We start from the raw sequence: 15555 nt of genomic DNA on the forward strand, positions 1-15555 counted from the left end.
CACGTAGGAATTTTTTGTCATTAATCAGACAAATGCCTCATGTATTAATTTGCCTTTTTCTTGGTAGGGTGCAAATGTTCCATCTGCTTACTTGGATGTGTTTCCAAGTGTCTATTGCCGTCCTCCCAAAGAGGTACTTGAGTTGGAAATGAGAATCCAGGAAGATCCATCAATAATGGAGGATGAAGATCCCCTTATGGATGACCAAGAGTTCAGAAGTGAGGCCTACCAGCGGCCTTATCAGTACCTGCAACGCTTCTACAATGGTGACAATTTAGATGCCTTCATGTACCAAGGAGTGGAGGGCACTCATGTTGAATGCCTGCAGATGTTGTTTGTGTACTGCGGCATCATAGACCCCTCTTGGGCAGAGTTGCGTAATTTTGCCTGGTTCCTGAATTTACAACTTCGGGATTGTGAGAGAACGGTTTTCTGTGATGTGTCTTTCATTGGGGATACTCTGATGGGATTCAAAAACTTTGTTGTTGATTTCATGATCCTCATGGCAAAGGATTTTGCCACTCCCTCACTTAGTATCTCTGATCAGAGTCCAGGAAGACTGCACAATGACCTTTCTTCTGCCAATGAGGAGGATCTAGCTCCCTTTAGGATAAGAAAACGATGGGAGTCAGAACCACATCCGTACATTTTCTTCAATGATGACCACGAGTCCATGACATTCATTGGCTTTCATCTTCAGCCAAATGCACAGAATGGGATTGATGCTATTGATCCATCAACAAAAAGAGTGATCAAGCAGAACATCATGACCAAAGAGCTCTATGAGGGCCTTAAACTTCAGAGGGTCCCTTTCAACATTGATTTTGACCAGCTCGAAAGAGGGGAGAAAATTGAGAGGCTTTGCAGGGTGTTGGGAATACAGTGGCCTCTTGATCCTGATAAAACGTACGAGCTCACCACAGACAACATATTGAAAATGTTGGCAATTCACATGCGCTTCCGCTGTGGGATTCCTGTTATAATCATGGGTGAGACAGGATGTGGAAAGACCAGGCTAATCAAATTCCTTTGTGAGATGCACAGATGTGGAGTTGCCACTGACAACATGAAATTAGTCAAGGTTCATGGAGGGACAAGTTCAGACATGATTTACACCAAAGTAAGAGAAGCAGAGGCCATGGCGTTAAGAAACAAGGTGGATTATGGCTTTGAGTCTGTGTTGTTTTTTGATGAAGCAAACACAACAGAGGCCATTAGCAGCATTAAGGAAATCCTCTGCGACAACACTGCTAATGGACAGCATTTGACAGGTGACACTGGCTTGCAAATCATCGCTGCTTGCAACCCATACAGAAAACACACAGACGTGATGATCAAGAGATTGGAGTCCGCTGGTTTGGGATACAGAGTTCGTGCTGAGGAAACGGATGAAAAACTTGGATCCATTCCACTTCGCCAGCTAGTGTACAGAGTGCAGGCTTTACCACCTAGCATGATTCCACTAGTTTGGGACTTTGGACAACTCAATGACAATACTGAGAAAATGTACATCGAGCAAATAGTTGAAAGGGTAGTTGAAACCAATTCCATTAGTTCAGATTACATCACAACCATCACTGATGTTCTTTCGGCCTCACAGATGTATATGCGAACAAGAGAGGATGAGTGTAGTTTTGTGAGTCTGAGGGATGTAGAGCGCTGCATGCAAGTTTTTGGCTGGTTCTACAAAAACTACCCAATGATACTTTCAGAGCTTGACCAGTTTGAGAGAATTCAGCGGACTGAGAGAAATGAAAATCAGAGGAATACTGATGAAAAGAACCCAATTCTTTGGTCATTACTGATGGCTGTTGGTGTGTGTTACCATGCCTGCTTGGAGGATAAAGAGAAATACAGAAGAAACATTTGCAGGTACCTTCCAGAGACCTACAGCCCTGTGAAAGTGATGCAGGAGATTTCAGTTATTCAGGATCTTTTTCTGAGTGGAGTCCCATTGGGTGAAACCATTGCTCGAAACAATGCCTTGAAGGAAAATGTCTTCATGATGGTGATTTGCATTGAGCTACGAATACCTCTCTTTTTGGTTGGAAAACCTGGGAGCTCCAAGTCCTTATCTAAAACTCTGGTCGCAGATGCCATGCAAGGCCAAGCAGCCCATTCGGATTTGTTTAGAAAACTGAAGCAGATCCATCTTGTTTCCTTTCAGTGCAGTCCTCATTCTACACCAGAGGGGATCATCAATACATTCAAGCAATGTGCTCGTTTTCAGGAAGGCAAGAATCTAACAGAGTATGTCTCAGTCGTAGTGCTAGATGAGATAGGCTTGGCTGAAGATTCCCAGAAAATGCCTCTGAAAACTTTACATCCTTTGCTGGAAGAGGGATGCATAGATGATCAGCCAGTACCTCACAAGAAGGTGGGATTCATCGGCATCTCAAACTGGGCTTTGGACCCAGCCAAGATGAACAGAGGGATATTTGTTTCACGTGGTGATCCCGATGAAAAGGAATTGATTGAGAGTGCAAAAGGAATATGTTCCTCGGATGCCATGATCCTTGAAAGGGTGAGAGATTTATTTCAGCCATTTGCACATGCTTACCTGAACATCTGTAAGAAACAGGGAAGAGGTTTCTTTGGTCTGCGAGACTATTACAGCTTGATAAAGATGATGTTTGCTGTTGTCAAAGCTTCTAATCAGAAGCCTAGTGCAGACCAGATTGTGAAGGCTGTGCTAAGGAACTTCAGTGGGAAGGATAATGTCGATGCTGTCTCAGTTTTCACCAGAAGACTAAGTATCCCAACGAAGCTTGAGAATATCAGTGCCATTGAGCTTGTAAGAGAGAACATCACAGCCATTGGCCAAGATGAGGAATGCAGATACCTGCTTGTTCTGACCAAAAACTATGCAGCCCTTCGAATTCTACAGCAGACGTTTTTTGCAGAACAATGCCAACCCGAGATTATCTTTGGTTCAAGCTTTCCAAAAGACCAGGAGTATACTCAGATATGCCGCAACATTAACCGTGTTAAGATTTGTATGGAAACTGGTCAAACCATCGTGCTTCTGAACTTGCAGAACTTGTACGAAAGCTTGTATGATGCTCTCAACCAATATTACGTTAGCCTTGGAGGTCAGAAATATGTGGATCTGGGGCTTGGAACCCATAGAGTCAAATGCAGAGTGCACAAAGACTTCAGGCTCATCGTCATTGAGGAGAAGGACGTTGTGTACAAGCAGTTTCCCATTCCACTGATCAACAGATTGGAGAAACATTATCTTGACATCAATACTGTACTAAAGAGTGAGCAAAAGGACCATGTTGAGGAGCTTAAACAGTGGGTTCAATGGTTCATCTCTGCTAGAAGCAAGCTCCCAATTGCTCCCCAAGCACGTCATTATCGTCCAGCTGATGCTTTCATTGGCTACCACTCGGACACATGTGCGTCTGTTGTACTGCAAGTCACAGAGCAGCTCAAAGGGAAAATGGAGCTCTCAGATCCTAGAATCTTAGATGAGGCCAAAATGATTCTTTTGAACTGTGCAACACCAGATGCCGTGGTTCGGCTAGACTGCACTTCCCTCTCCAGTGTAGAAACTGATCACTTGTCAAGGATGTACTTTGAAGAGCAGAAGCATAGCTCCCTTGCTGATTTCATCCTTTCCCACATACAGCAAGCAGGGCCTAGCCATGCCTTTTTCACAGAGGTAAAGCAATACTTTGACTATTACTCTAGAATAGTGGTTCTAAATCAGGGGCAACAAGAAACAAGCTTTAAAATAAGCCAAACCAGCTAAAAATCAAAACGATATTTCTTATTTTAATTCATTCCCGCAACAACTGTCATTTTTAAGGTCTTGGAAAACCTGGATATATGCTAGAATTTTTAAAGGCGTGATTTCTAGACCTGGAAATAATAAAGTAATGAAAATATATAATAAAGGTCATGAAAATTTTTAGAATATTATAATTTTCATTTTAGCTATGTCAAGATGTAATATGTTTTGTTGGGTAGAAACCACTGATAATTTGCTATTTGTGAGTAAAAAATAATTTTAAAAAATAAACAGGCAGCTTTCTTACTATAGCAGAAGTAACCGAAATGTCTTAGTCTACTTGGGGGATCGATGGGGCTTTGGAGACAATAAGGTTGAGAACCACTGCTCTTGAAAAAGTCTTTGTGAGAAAAAATATTGTACACTAAACTTGCAATCTTTGTCCTGATTCTTTAGGTGACCACCTTCTCAAGGCTTCTGACCGCAGCTGAAATTGAACCACTACAGAACGTGATCCAAAACGTTGAGCTCCTTTCTCTACAGCAGTTTGACACAGAACACTCATTCCTCAAGAAAATCAAGTATAGTGTTTACAACATCACTACATTATTTCACATCACAACAAAAAGCACACTTATTCTTAAAGAAGAAATTAATTAAAACCCTTTTTCTGTATTCAGAAATTATTTGGAAAACACCACCGGGGACAAGATACTTATCATCCAAACCGATTTTGATGAAGGCTCCCCAAGTTTAAATGTCATTGCATCTGCAAAGTGAGTTGAATGTAGCTGGTGGCACATTTGTTTGTTCAGTAAATGCAATGAAAGCAGCATGATTTGAACCTGATATATATTTCCAGGTATTCTTCTATCAATGAGATCAACAAATTCAGGAAAGAGGGCTGTGTAAAGACTTTTATGTACTTCATCACTAAACTGCCAAGAATGGATGGTGGAACTTCTTACATTGGATTTCATGGCGGTAAGATGAGTTTGATTTCGTCGCTGACCAAAACTGTTTGTTTTATAGAAAATCTAATTTAAAATTCTTATAATAAGGCCCGTGGAAGTCGGTCCACATCGATGACCTCAGAAAATCGAAAGATATCGCCTCTGATATAAAAGCCTTGCAGGGTCTGACCATCAGTCAATTGTTTGAAGAGAAAGCAGAGAAAGTACCTGAGCCTGAAGGTGAAGTCGGTTTATTTTCCAAATCAAATATTGAGAATTCTCTTTAAGGGATTATCAACTTTCTCAAACGATCCAAATGATTTTTACTGCTTGCAGCAATGGAGGTTGAGGAAATGTACGCAGAAGAAGGAGAAGAAGAGAAGATGGAAGTAGAAGACAATACTGCAAGTCACAACCTCAACGACAGCAATGTATTCTCAGTACAGGATATTTGTTCAGTCAGCTTCTAGGTTGACTCAGTACGTAATTTTCTTGTGCTCTTCAGGGCTTGGAGAATGTTGTGGACACCACAGCGCTGGTGCGTAGCTGTGTTCAGAGTGCAGTTGGCATGCTAAGAGATCAGACTGAGGCGGGCACCCGCAGTACCAAGAGAGTACAAATTCTGCTCATGCTCCTGGCTGACAATGAAACTCTACAAGGTGAGATTTATTGCTGTTTCTGTTATTCAAAGCTTTCATTAATTGTCCTGTAAGTGGTTACTCATATTTAGATATTTATGTCACCAGCTGAATTTCTGAAAACGTTAAAGAAGCGAATTCATTCTCTATTGATGGCTCACGATGCAAACACAATCTCTGCCAATACCTGGGTCTCCAAGGAAGCACTAAATATTGATGCCTTGCAAGAGGGTGGAACTTTTAGGTAAATTACACACGCATTTTAGATTGTATTTCAGACGTTGACATGGAACCTCTGTGGTCCGACTAGGCCTTAGCTCTTTGTGAATCTCTATACCTAATACCTAAAACTATTTTCCTTTCAATATTTGTTCATCTTTGTTTTTTAGGCACGCCCTGTGGAGGCGAGTTCAAGCAGTAGTAACTCCCTTCTTGGCTCAGCTTGTTTCAGTTATTGACCGTGACTGCAATCTAGACCTCTTGCTGGATACAAACGCTGAAGAATCCTTGAAGAAACTGTGGTTGAATATTTTTGGAGATGACGTGTTACTGAATGTTCCTCACACAAATGTGAAAAACAAGTATGTGATAATTTGATTTCAAGAGGCATTTTGTAAGAAATCTATGCCAGTACACTAATGCTCTTAGCTACACAAGCTTTATTATGTTTTGTTCTACAACGTGTTCAACAGCAATTCACTATGCAAGGCAAAAATGTGTTGCATTTTCATCATTATTGGCATTTCAGAAAGTTAAGGTTTATATTTTTTTTAGCTAGCAATGTTAACATTAACCTTTCAATAACTTTAACCTTTTGGTAACGCAATGTAAATCGCAGTCTCAAATAGAAACACGTTAAAGGGGTCCTATTATGCTTTTTTACTTTTTCAACTTTAGTTAGTGTTTGAGCAAAAAAAAAGATCTTCAAGGTTACAAAGCTCAAAGAACCATTCCAAAGGTAGGTATTTTATTTAACAGAATCCACTTGTCAAGAACTACAACAAACGACTACAACGCGTTTTTTCCGGATCTTGTGAAGTCACAATGTTACTCGTTTAAAAAATGTTAGTCAATGGAATGCGCAAAAAAAGGTTCGAGGCCTGGTTGAGCTGTGTTAGAGAAGACATCGCTACAATGCAGGATATGCACAAAAGCTTCTCATGAAATGAAGCAGTTCCCTAGCCTGGCAAGCCAGACCTACATCAAGATGTTAGGTCTGGGAACTCACAATTGGCATGCCTCAATCCGAGGGGCGGGATAAACGGATGTCTTTCAAAATCCCTCTGCACGCAATAGGATAGCGCTACAACCAACCAGAGCAACGAACGGCTGTGAGTCCCATGCGCTTTCCCACCAGTGGAGCTTGTTGATATATTAAACTTTTGCCGTATACGGTCATCAAAACTCAGAACACATCTTCCTTTTTTAAGAATGACTTAAGTGACGTTCTCTTAACTCCAAGTCCTCCAGAGTCGCGGCCAAAGCCGATTCGATAGACCGCTGTTCGCCAGCAGCAGCGTCATCTTCTTTGTTTTCAAGTAGCAGGGAATCAAATCACCTATGGAAATCACGCGGAACCGTCACAACTCTGCCGTCATTATGTAAGCCCGCCCACCAACTCTATACACGATGTGATTGGCCTGACTAGAGTTTGGTTTTTCCAGCTCGAAAGCCAACGGAGAGTTGCTAGACTACACTGGCTGCAGAATACTGCCGCTAGGGTGCGTCTTGATTTCTAGGCTAGCAGTTCTCACTTTATCAGGACAATCTGTTGTTTGTGGATCACAACTTGTTAGTATGTCTTATAATTGGAACTGTTAATAGAAAACACATCTACAATAATACATTTTATGTAGTTGCTATGATGTAAATAAAGGGCATTGGCTAGCCTGCTACCTAACATCACAGTATTGGTGTAGTGTTTACTGTAGCTTTTGTAAGCTCTGGCTTTTGTAAGGCTGTTCACCACCCCTTAGGGAAATTTGAGCAGATGTAACTCGCGTTAAAGGTAAAGGCCCTTGCACACTAAGTCAGTTATGTCAATCACGCTTGCACACTGCCTCCGAAACTTTCGTCCGTCATAAAAAAAATCAGATCGGGTTCGATTTTCTGCGTTTTTCGCATCCGTAGCAAGCAGTTTGAATGGTGTTTTGACAATTCAGAGCCACCCAATTACAAATCCGAAATAACGCATACGAACATTTCGGACTCAGTGTGCAAGTGTCGTAAGGGGCGTTACATTTTCCGAACATGTCCTAAGCGGTGCCAATCACAACACTAGGCCAGCTAACCAATCACAGCATAAGGAGGGGCTTCATCGAAACCGAAATGAACGGCGTGTTCGATCCAGACTGGGGAGGGAGGTGCTGTAATAATGTCAGGGTGTCCGCTGGGTTTTAAAAAGTATTTAAAGGTAGTAAATCAAATTAGTAAAAATGAAGGCCATGAGGTGGTCACGTGACCCGCTGCAGGATGGACGCTTGAGACCTCGCTCCTTGCTAAACCACGGATTATATTCCCCTTTTTCCAAACAAACGTCATTTTACTTAGTTACTCTTTTATCTCAAGTATGCCTAAACCTCCTCGCGACAAAGAATTTCCTATATTTTCATCGCCCGGCCCGTCTATCGGGAGGAAGAAAGCGAAGACTCAACCAACCGCGAGTTCGTCTGCTGAGGATCAACATGGCGAAACTAGCCCTGTGGGAGCTATCGGCACGGCAACAATGGATCAGATTCTGACGGAAATCCAATCAGTAGCCTCGCGTGTCAACAACATGGATGAATCTGTTGAATCTCGTTTGGACACGATAGACAGTACTTTGGGTGACATAAAAACATCCATCGGATCGGTCGAACTCTCTATCTCAAATCTATCCAACCGGGCAACAGATCTGGAAACGCGAATGGATGAAGCCGAGACTCGGATCTCTACTGCGGAGGATGTTTGCGATAACCACGACGGTCGATTAACAGCTATGCATAATGGATGCCCTACAGCTGAAGGTTGACGACCTAGAGAACCGCGGTCGTCGAAAGAATTTAAAAATTGTCAATCTCCCGGAGAAGGCGGAGGGTTCCACTTCACTCGTGGACTTTCTCCAAACGAATATTCCAGTTTTAGTCGGCCTACCTGCTGACTTTCCCTCTCTGGAGATTGAACGTGCTCATCGTGCTCTGGTCCCCAGTCCGGACGCAAGCAAGCCGCCAAGAAGTATCCTAGTACGATTTCTCCGATACTCTCAGAAAGAAGCGGTTCTCAGGGCAGCTCTGCAGAAGCGTGACATCCTCTACAGTGGATCCAGATTACGGTTTTACTCCGACCTGTCGGTGGAGGTCCTGTGCAAACGTCGCGAGTTTGATTCCGTTGGAAAGCTGATGGCCCGTCATAACTTGTATCGTGGCTTCGCTTACCCAGCGCGGCTCCGCTGTCTTCACAACGGGCAGATTCGTCTTTTCGATACCCCCGAAGCGGCCGCCACCTTCTTGGAAACTCTAACTTGAGATATTTAATCTTCTTTTGTTCGGGAGGAACGCAAGAATAATGTCTTGATATAGTGAGTCCTTGTGCCATTACTTTTGACTTTCTCCTGATAATATTTAACAGAGCTAACCTCATTGATGAGGTAACAACCAGTACGGTTTGATTTTATTTCAAATATAGCTCCCTGTTTATATTATAGCTTTCATTTTATTCCCACGTGACTGTTGTTTCTCTTTGGGTTCATATAATGTTACTTTTACACTTCCCTTGGTTTGGCCGTTGTCTCTGGCGTCCGAACTGTTATGGTGGTCTTTGAATTAAGTTTGGTTTTGTATTTGATTACTATGTTGTTTGTTGACTTTCATTTTGGGGGATTTTACTCTGTCGTTTGGGGACAGAGTGTGGGCGGGCGTGCGTTGCAAGTTGTTTTTCTATGTCTTATTTGTCTGTTGTAGTGGGCCAGCTCTCTGCCGTATTACGGTGCCTAACATTTTCGTTTTATCTACGCGATTAATTCACACGCTTTATGGCTGGTTCACTTAAACTTGTCACATGGAACGTTCAAGGGATTGGTCATGTAATTAAGAGGAAAAAAATCTTAACTCATTTGAAAAAACAAAAACCTGACATAGTACTGCTTCAGGAAACAAAATTATCCGACATTGAACACTCAAAGCTGAGGAGAGACTGGGTGGGCCAAGTTTATTCTTCCTCTTATTCACAGAACAAAAGAGGGGTAGCCATTCTTTTTAATAAAAATCTACCTTTTATTTTAGAACATAAAGAATCGGATCCTGAAGGGAGATTTATCTTGGTTACGGGCTCCATTCTCAATCACCATATAACTATCCTCAACGTTTATGCTCCAAATGTAGACTCCCCTAACTTTATATCTCAGATGATTTTATTGTTTACTTACCATTGCAAAGGCTTAGGTTTTCTAGCCGGAGACTTTAATTGTATAATGGATGCTTCTCTAGATAAATCCTCATCTGCAAATGTGTCAAACCCTAAATCATCTAAGGCGCTCAACAATTTATGTTCGGATTCTGGTTTAGTAGATATATGGCGTCAACTAAATCCTAAGGTGAAGGATTATACATTTTATTCTCACCCTCACAATTCATATTCCAGGCTTGACTATTTTTTTCTTCCTAAAAATTTTCTGCATGCAGTCCAGTCTTGTCATATTGACCCTATTGTCTTATCAGATCACGCTGCTGTACGTTTGCAAATTGACCCTGCATTCAGTATCCCTAGAACCTCCAATTGGAGGTTTAATACATCCCTTTTAAATAGCGATCCCTTCTCTGCTTTCGTCTCAGACAGTTTGTCTCAATACTGGCTGGACAATAGAAATTCTCCAGTGTCTTCTGCCATGATCTGGGATGCAGCCAAAGCCACTCTACGCGGTCACCTAATTTCCTACACTTCCCACCTTAAGAGAGTCAAAGACAGTAACAGGAAAAATCTTGAAAATGAGGTAACTAGATTGGAACAAATACATAAGCATTTTCCTACTGTCTCGAACTTAAAAGCCTTGGTGAATGCAAGAACTAAGCTAAATATGGATCATACCTCTCATATTCAGAAGCTTCTGCTCTTCACTAAACAAAAGTATTACGAATTTGGCAATAAATCTAGTCGGTTATTGGCATACCAATTAAAAAATCTGAATAATGACCGGTCAATTAATATGATACGAAATATAAGTGGTATCTCTTCGAGTGACCCTTTAACCATAAACAGTACTTTCAAGGAATTCTATAAATCTCTTTACAGTTCTGAATCAAAAGCGACAGATTCTAACATCGCTGCCTTTTTAAGTAATATCACACTACCGGCATGCTCCGAAGACGATCGTATTAATTTAAGTGCCCCGTTCTCAGTAGAGGAGGTTTGGTCAGCAATTCAGTCCATGCCGAACGGGAAATGTCCCGGTCCAGATGGTTTTCCATTGGAATTTTTTCAAAAAATTCTGGCCTAATATTCATCCGATTCTTATGCCTGCGATAAATGGTATCTGGAAGGGTGAAGTCCCCCCTTCGTGGAGACAAGCTTCAATTAGTTTACTTCTAAAAAAAGATAAAAATCCTCTGGACTGCTCATCTTATAGGCCCATTAGTCTGCTTAATGTGGACTATAAGATATTAGCAAAAGTTTTAGCCCGTAGATTGGAACCTATTCTTCCAAAGGTGATAGACCCTGATCAAGCAGGATTTGTGAAATCCAGATACGGTTCAGATAATGTTCGCCGTGCTCTTAATGCTATACACTACTTTCGTACTCAAAATAAGTCCTCAATGATACTATCTTTGGATGCCGAAAAGGCTTTTGACCGCGTGGAGTGGCCTTTCTTGTTTATGGTCTTGGAAAAATTCGGACTAAGTTCTAATTTCATTAATGTTATAAAGCTTCTTTACTCAGACTCTATTTCCTCCGTCAACACAAACAGCTTGATGTCTGAGGCCTTTCTTGTACGAAGAGGTTGCAGACAGGGATGCCCCTTATCACCCTTATTGTTTACGTTATTTATTGAGCCCTTGGCAGAATCTATCAGGACCAATCCCGATATATCCGGAATTACTATCAGAGGGAAAAAACACGTAATCTCTCTGTATGCGGATGACGTCCTTTTATATTTACAGAATTTGCGGACCTCCATTTCTGCAGTTCTGGATTCCCTGGCTTCGTTCAGCTCTGTGTCAGGCTATAAAGTCAATATCGTAAAGTCTGTCTCTATGTCGTTTAATTACTCCCAAGAATATCTGACTCAATTTCCTTTCGAGGTTTCTAAAAAAGGCTTTAAATATTTGGGCATTTTCCTCACTCCCGATTTAAATAATCTGTTTGAAACTAATTTTTCTCCCTTAACTCAAAAAATGAAAAAAGATTGAGAAAAGTGGGCACCTTTACCAATTTCCCTTCTCGGGAGAGCTAATGTTATCAGGATGAACATACTTCCCCGATTAAATTATCTTTTTCAGAATCTCCCATGTTACCTAGCAACCTCGTTCTTTCAATCTTTGAACTCTGACATATCTCGTTTTATTTGGAACGGTAAGCAACAGAGAGTTGGTTTCACTAAACTTTGTAAACCAAGGGAACTCGGGGGTCTCTCCTTACCTAATTTCCAGCTTTACTACTGGGCTGCCCAGATCAAAATGATAATAAGCTGGGTTAGGAAAAGGCAGGACGCTTTATGGATTGACTTTGAATCTTCTTTTTGCCATCCGAGAAGTTTAGAGTCCCTGTGCTTTATTAATAGCATAACTCAGTTAAACTCTCTCACTGACAATATGATTGTCCATAATACATTGCTAGTCTGGAGGGATGTGAAAAAACATTTGAATATTCCTCCAAATGTTTCTATTCACTCCCCCCTGGCTTTGAACCCGGACTTTCCCTCTCAGATTAGAAGCATTGGGCTGCTGGATTGGGGTTTTAGAGGTCTGTCCGATTTTTCAGGAATGTTTATCTCTGAAACTCTGAGATCATTTTCACAAATTAGAACAGAGTTTGGTATATCCCCCGAAGATTTTTTTAAATATCTACAAATTCGGCACTTTATAGAGTCTCTTATAAAGCAAAACAAATTTCGATTCAATTTAACGGAATTGGAAGAAACCATAATGTCAGTTAATTCATTCAAGGGGCTTATTTCCAGACTTTATATCTTACTAGCTTACTCTGACTCCTCAGTTTACGATTCTCTGAAGCCGGTGTGGGAACGAGACTTGGGAGTTCAGTTTGACCCCGAAAATTGGACCAGGATTTGTGATGGTATTTTTCCAAAATGCACCTCGATTTCCATACATGAGCAAAATTTTAAATTCTTTCATAGAATTTATTTTACACCTGTCCGTTTGCATAAAATGTTTCCTGGCTGTTCCGACCTCTGTTTCAAATGCAGGACTTGTAAGGGCACTTTTTTTCATGTTTTTTGGTCTTGTGTTCTTATTCAACCATTCTGGAAGGGGGTTCATTCTGCTATACAGGAGATAACAGGAAAACATTTAATTTTATCTCCTTCACTCTTTCTGCTGAATGACATTCCTATTGACCTGCTTGACTCGGACTTTAAACCTTTGATTACAACTCTCATATTCCTGGCTAAGAAATGTATTCTATTGAAATGGTCTACACCCCAGGTCCCTACTATTTCTATGTGGATTTCCCAGCTGTCAGCCTTTCTTTAAATCTTTAAATTCTTTAAATGACGGACGCTTTACTGTTAACACAGCGCTTATATGTCGGAATCGTCTAACTTATACTTGATATTCTTTTTAGAATAAGTGATTCCGATTCGTTTTGCTATTATTGGTCCTGTGACAGGACAATTATTGTCAACTGTTTTCTATAAATAGCCTACGTTTGTATTGGCTACGCGTTTTTTCCGCTAATGCGTGTCCTGTTTAAAATGTGCAATGTTCAAATGCAAAGACAGCATGTCACAAAGAGAAGCCATTTTCCCTGTGGGATTTAGTATCAAAAACGGATATTGGAATAATAAAGTAGCCAATTTCAAATAAATCACATGTACGTACTACACACAATCTTCCTGTTTTTTTTGTTGAGCAGTATTGGAACTTTGGACTTTAACTGTATATTGCAGTGAAATTTTGGATTTGGGTCGAATTCAAAAAAACTTTAGAAGTCAAAACTAGAATTATGAAGATAATCATGTGTTTGTGTGTCTTGCATCCTCAAAAAATAATGACAAAAATATATCACCAAAAATCAAGACTTTGTAACAGGGCATAATAGGACCCCTTTAAATATGTAATGTAAAACAGGATCACATATTCACAACGCATTGCTTATGCCTTGGTGTCTACATTAGCACACGTGTATGGTACAGTATATTTCTGACTTTAAAGCAATGTGATTATTATAACTGAAAGAAAACACTCCATCTTAACAGCTCGACGATCTTGATTCAGAACTACATTGCAGTTGACAGGAGCATGGGTTGCACCATGCCTTTCAGCTGGAGAATTAAAGATTGTCTAGAGGACCTCTGGGTGCATGCTTTGCAGCGAGAAGGTATTTTTGCTTAATTTCGTTTCTTTTTTATGCTATGTTTGTTTTCCCTGAGCAATCCGGCTTATATCAGTGTGGTTAGTTTTCTTGAAAAAAAAAAACATTTTCAGTTTTCCCATTCCTTTAACTCTTTTATTTACAGTAAAAAGTAAAAAAAATACATGCTTTCTTTGCGTTTCTTTCACCAGGACACTCTCTAAAGCAGTTTGAAGAGTATTTTTGGAAGACCCCCTTGGGCAGGTACATCTCTGAAGCATCCCAAGAGATGCAGATGGAGTTTTTCCACAGGTATCTCCAGGATTTCGTCTCCATGACCATGAATGTAATATCGAAGGTGGACCTCGAGGTGAGAGTCCGACCCTTTCAAAGATACTTTTTTTTTTACCCATCATCTGCACGTACATCCAAGCACACACACTTGTGTTGATATGTGTGTCTGTTTACATTTTAGCTCTTGTGTGGAGCCCTTACTTGCAGTGTACATGAGCTCAGAGACGGTGAGGAAGCACATGAGGGTGAAGTCATTTCTCTGCCGTGGGTTCATGCGGCCTACCATCACTTCAAGAACCGAATACAGAACCTCTACCGGATGATCAGTATACAGCCTCAGATAGCTCAGATGCTGCAATATAACAAACCTGCAAGAGAGGGCAGAGAACTTGTAAGTGCTTGCTTCAAAGGTTTGCATGAAGACTTGCATGAAGACAGGGATTGGATGTGGATGTTCTTCTTTGGTTACTTCCCTCTGACGTCTCTCTGTCTCTCAGGCGTTAGATGCGTTCGCTGCTGTGGCCTGTATTGAATACCTGGAGCCCCAGACTCTAGATGGAGATGCTGAGACTCTGGCCTGGCTCAGGCGTGTGAAGAAGCTTCAGGTGCCGATTGAGCTGGTCTGCTGTGAGGAGAGCGTACGCCACTACGGCGAGAAAAGCAAACAGATGGTCACCCTCATCCAGTGAGTTATTATGAGCTATAAAATATGGTGTCCTATCATCAATGTTTTTACAAGTGTTGTGAACTATTTTCTTCTAAAGTGTAGAAAAGTCAGAAGCGCAGACCAGGAGACGTTGAGGTATCTTTCAAGCAGAAGTTCTTTATTGCGTCGCTGTAGCATCTCAATCTCGTCTGACATCTTGAGTCAAACATTGTAATATACATTATAAGAGGGAGGGATTACATATGGGTGGAGTCACTCTGAAACAAAACATGCAAATGTAGTACGGAAGTCAGCTCGTTACCGGAAATTCCCCAGCCCTGATCTCATGAGCATAGCAGTTATTCAGGGGCTTCCAATCAGCCTGACTAGATTGCTCAAACCTTAAATTATCATAGAGACAAAGGGTGGAAGTCTCAGTAATCTGACTCATTTAACTTACAATAGAGAGAAACAGGTCTGGCGGCTGTATAGAGAGAAACAGAACAGGACAGGAATCTCGTCCTCAATAGCTGAATGCTAAATTCAATCTACAGAACTTTCTCAGTTTATATACTATTGTACTGGAAATCTAAATTAAACATTTAAATAAATTTGTAATCCTACACAAGTAACATCTTATCTGTATATTTTAGTTATATTTATTGCATGATAGCACCTACTGCTGTTCTCAGTCTATTTGTGTGGGACTTGTGTCGCTCTGTACCTCTTCTGTAGATTATCGGTTTGACTTCGAAAACTCCTGTCAAGTCACCTTTATTTATATAG

General features: G+C 41.0%; 1 protein-coding gene across 1 annotated transcript in view; it reads left to right on the plus strand.

Annotated features, from left to right (window-relative positions):
* rnf213a (ring finger protein 213a) overlaps positions 1 to 15555 on the plus strand; it is a 118472-nt gene that overhangs the window by 55150 nt on the left and 47767 nt on the right. Inside the window, exons 30-42 of the mRNA XM_056249969.1 lie at positions 68 to 3667; positions 4193 to 4317; positions 4417 to 4512; positions 4599 to 4720; positions 4798 to 4929; positions 5026 to 5120; positions 5195 to 5348; positions 5436 to 5571; positions 5717 to 5908; positions 13735 to 13856; positions 14042 to 14199; positions 14305 to 14514; positions 14621 to 14808. Of these exons, the coding sequence (XP_056105944.1) occupies positions 68 to 3667; positions 4193 to 4317; positions 4417 to 4512; positions 4599 to 4720; positions 4798 to 4929; positions 5026 to 5120; positions 5195 to 5348; positions 5436 to 5571; positions 5717 to 5908; positions 13735 to 13856; positions 14042 to 14199; positions 14305 to 14514; positions 14621 to 14808 (5330 nt within the window). The remainder of the gene's footprint in view (positions 1 to 67; positions 3668 to 4192; positions 4318 to 4416; positions 4513 to 4598; positions 4721 to 4797; positions 4930 to 5025; positions 5121 to 5194; positions 5349 to 5435; positions 5572 to 5716; positions 5909 to 13734; positions 13857 to 14041; positions 14200 to 14304; positions 14515 to 14620; positions 14809 to 15555) is intronic.

This window comes from Rhinichthys klamathensis, unplaced genomic scaffold (assembly GCF_029890125.1).
Source record: "Rhinichthys klamathensis goyatoka isolate OS25496 unplaced genomic scaffold, OSU_Roscu_1.1 h1tg000065l_1, whole genome shotgun sequence".
Taxonomy (NCBI): Eukaryota; Metazoa; Chordata; class Actinopteri; order Cypriniformes; family Leuciscidae; genus Rhinichthys; species Rhinichthys klamathensis.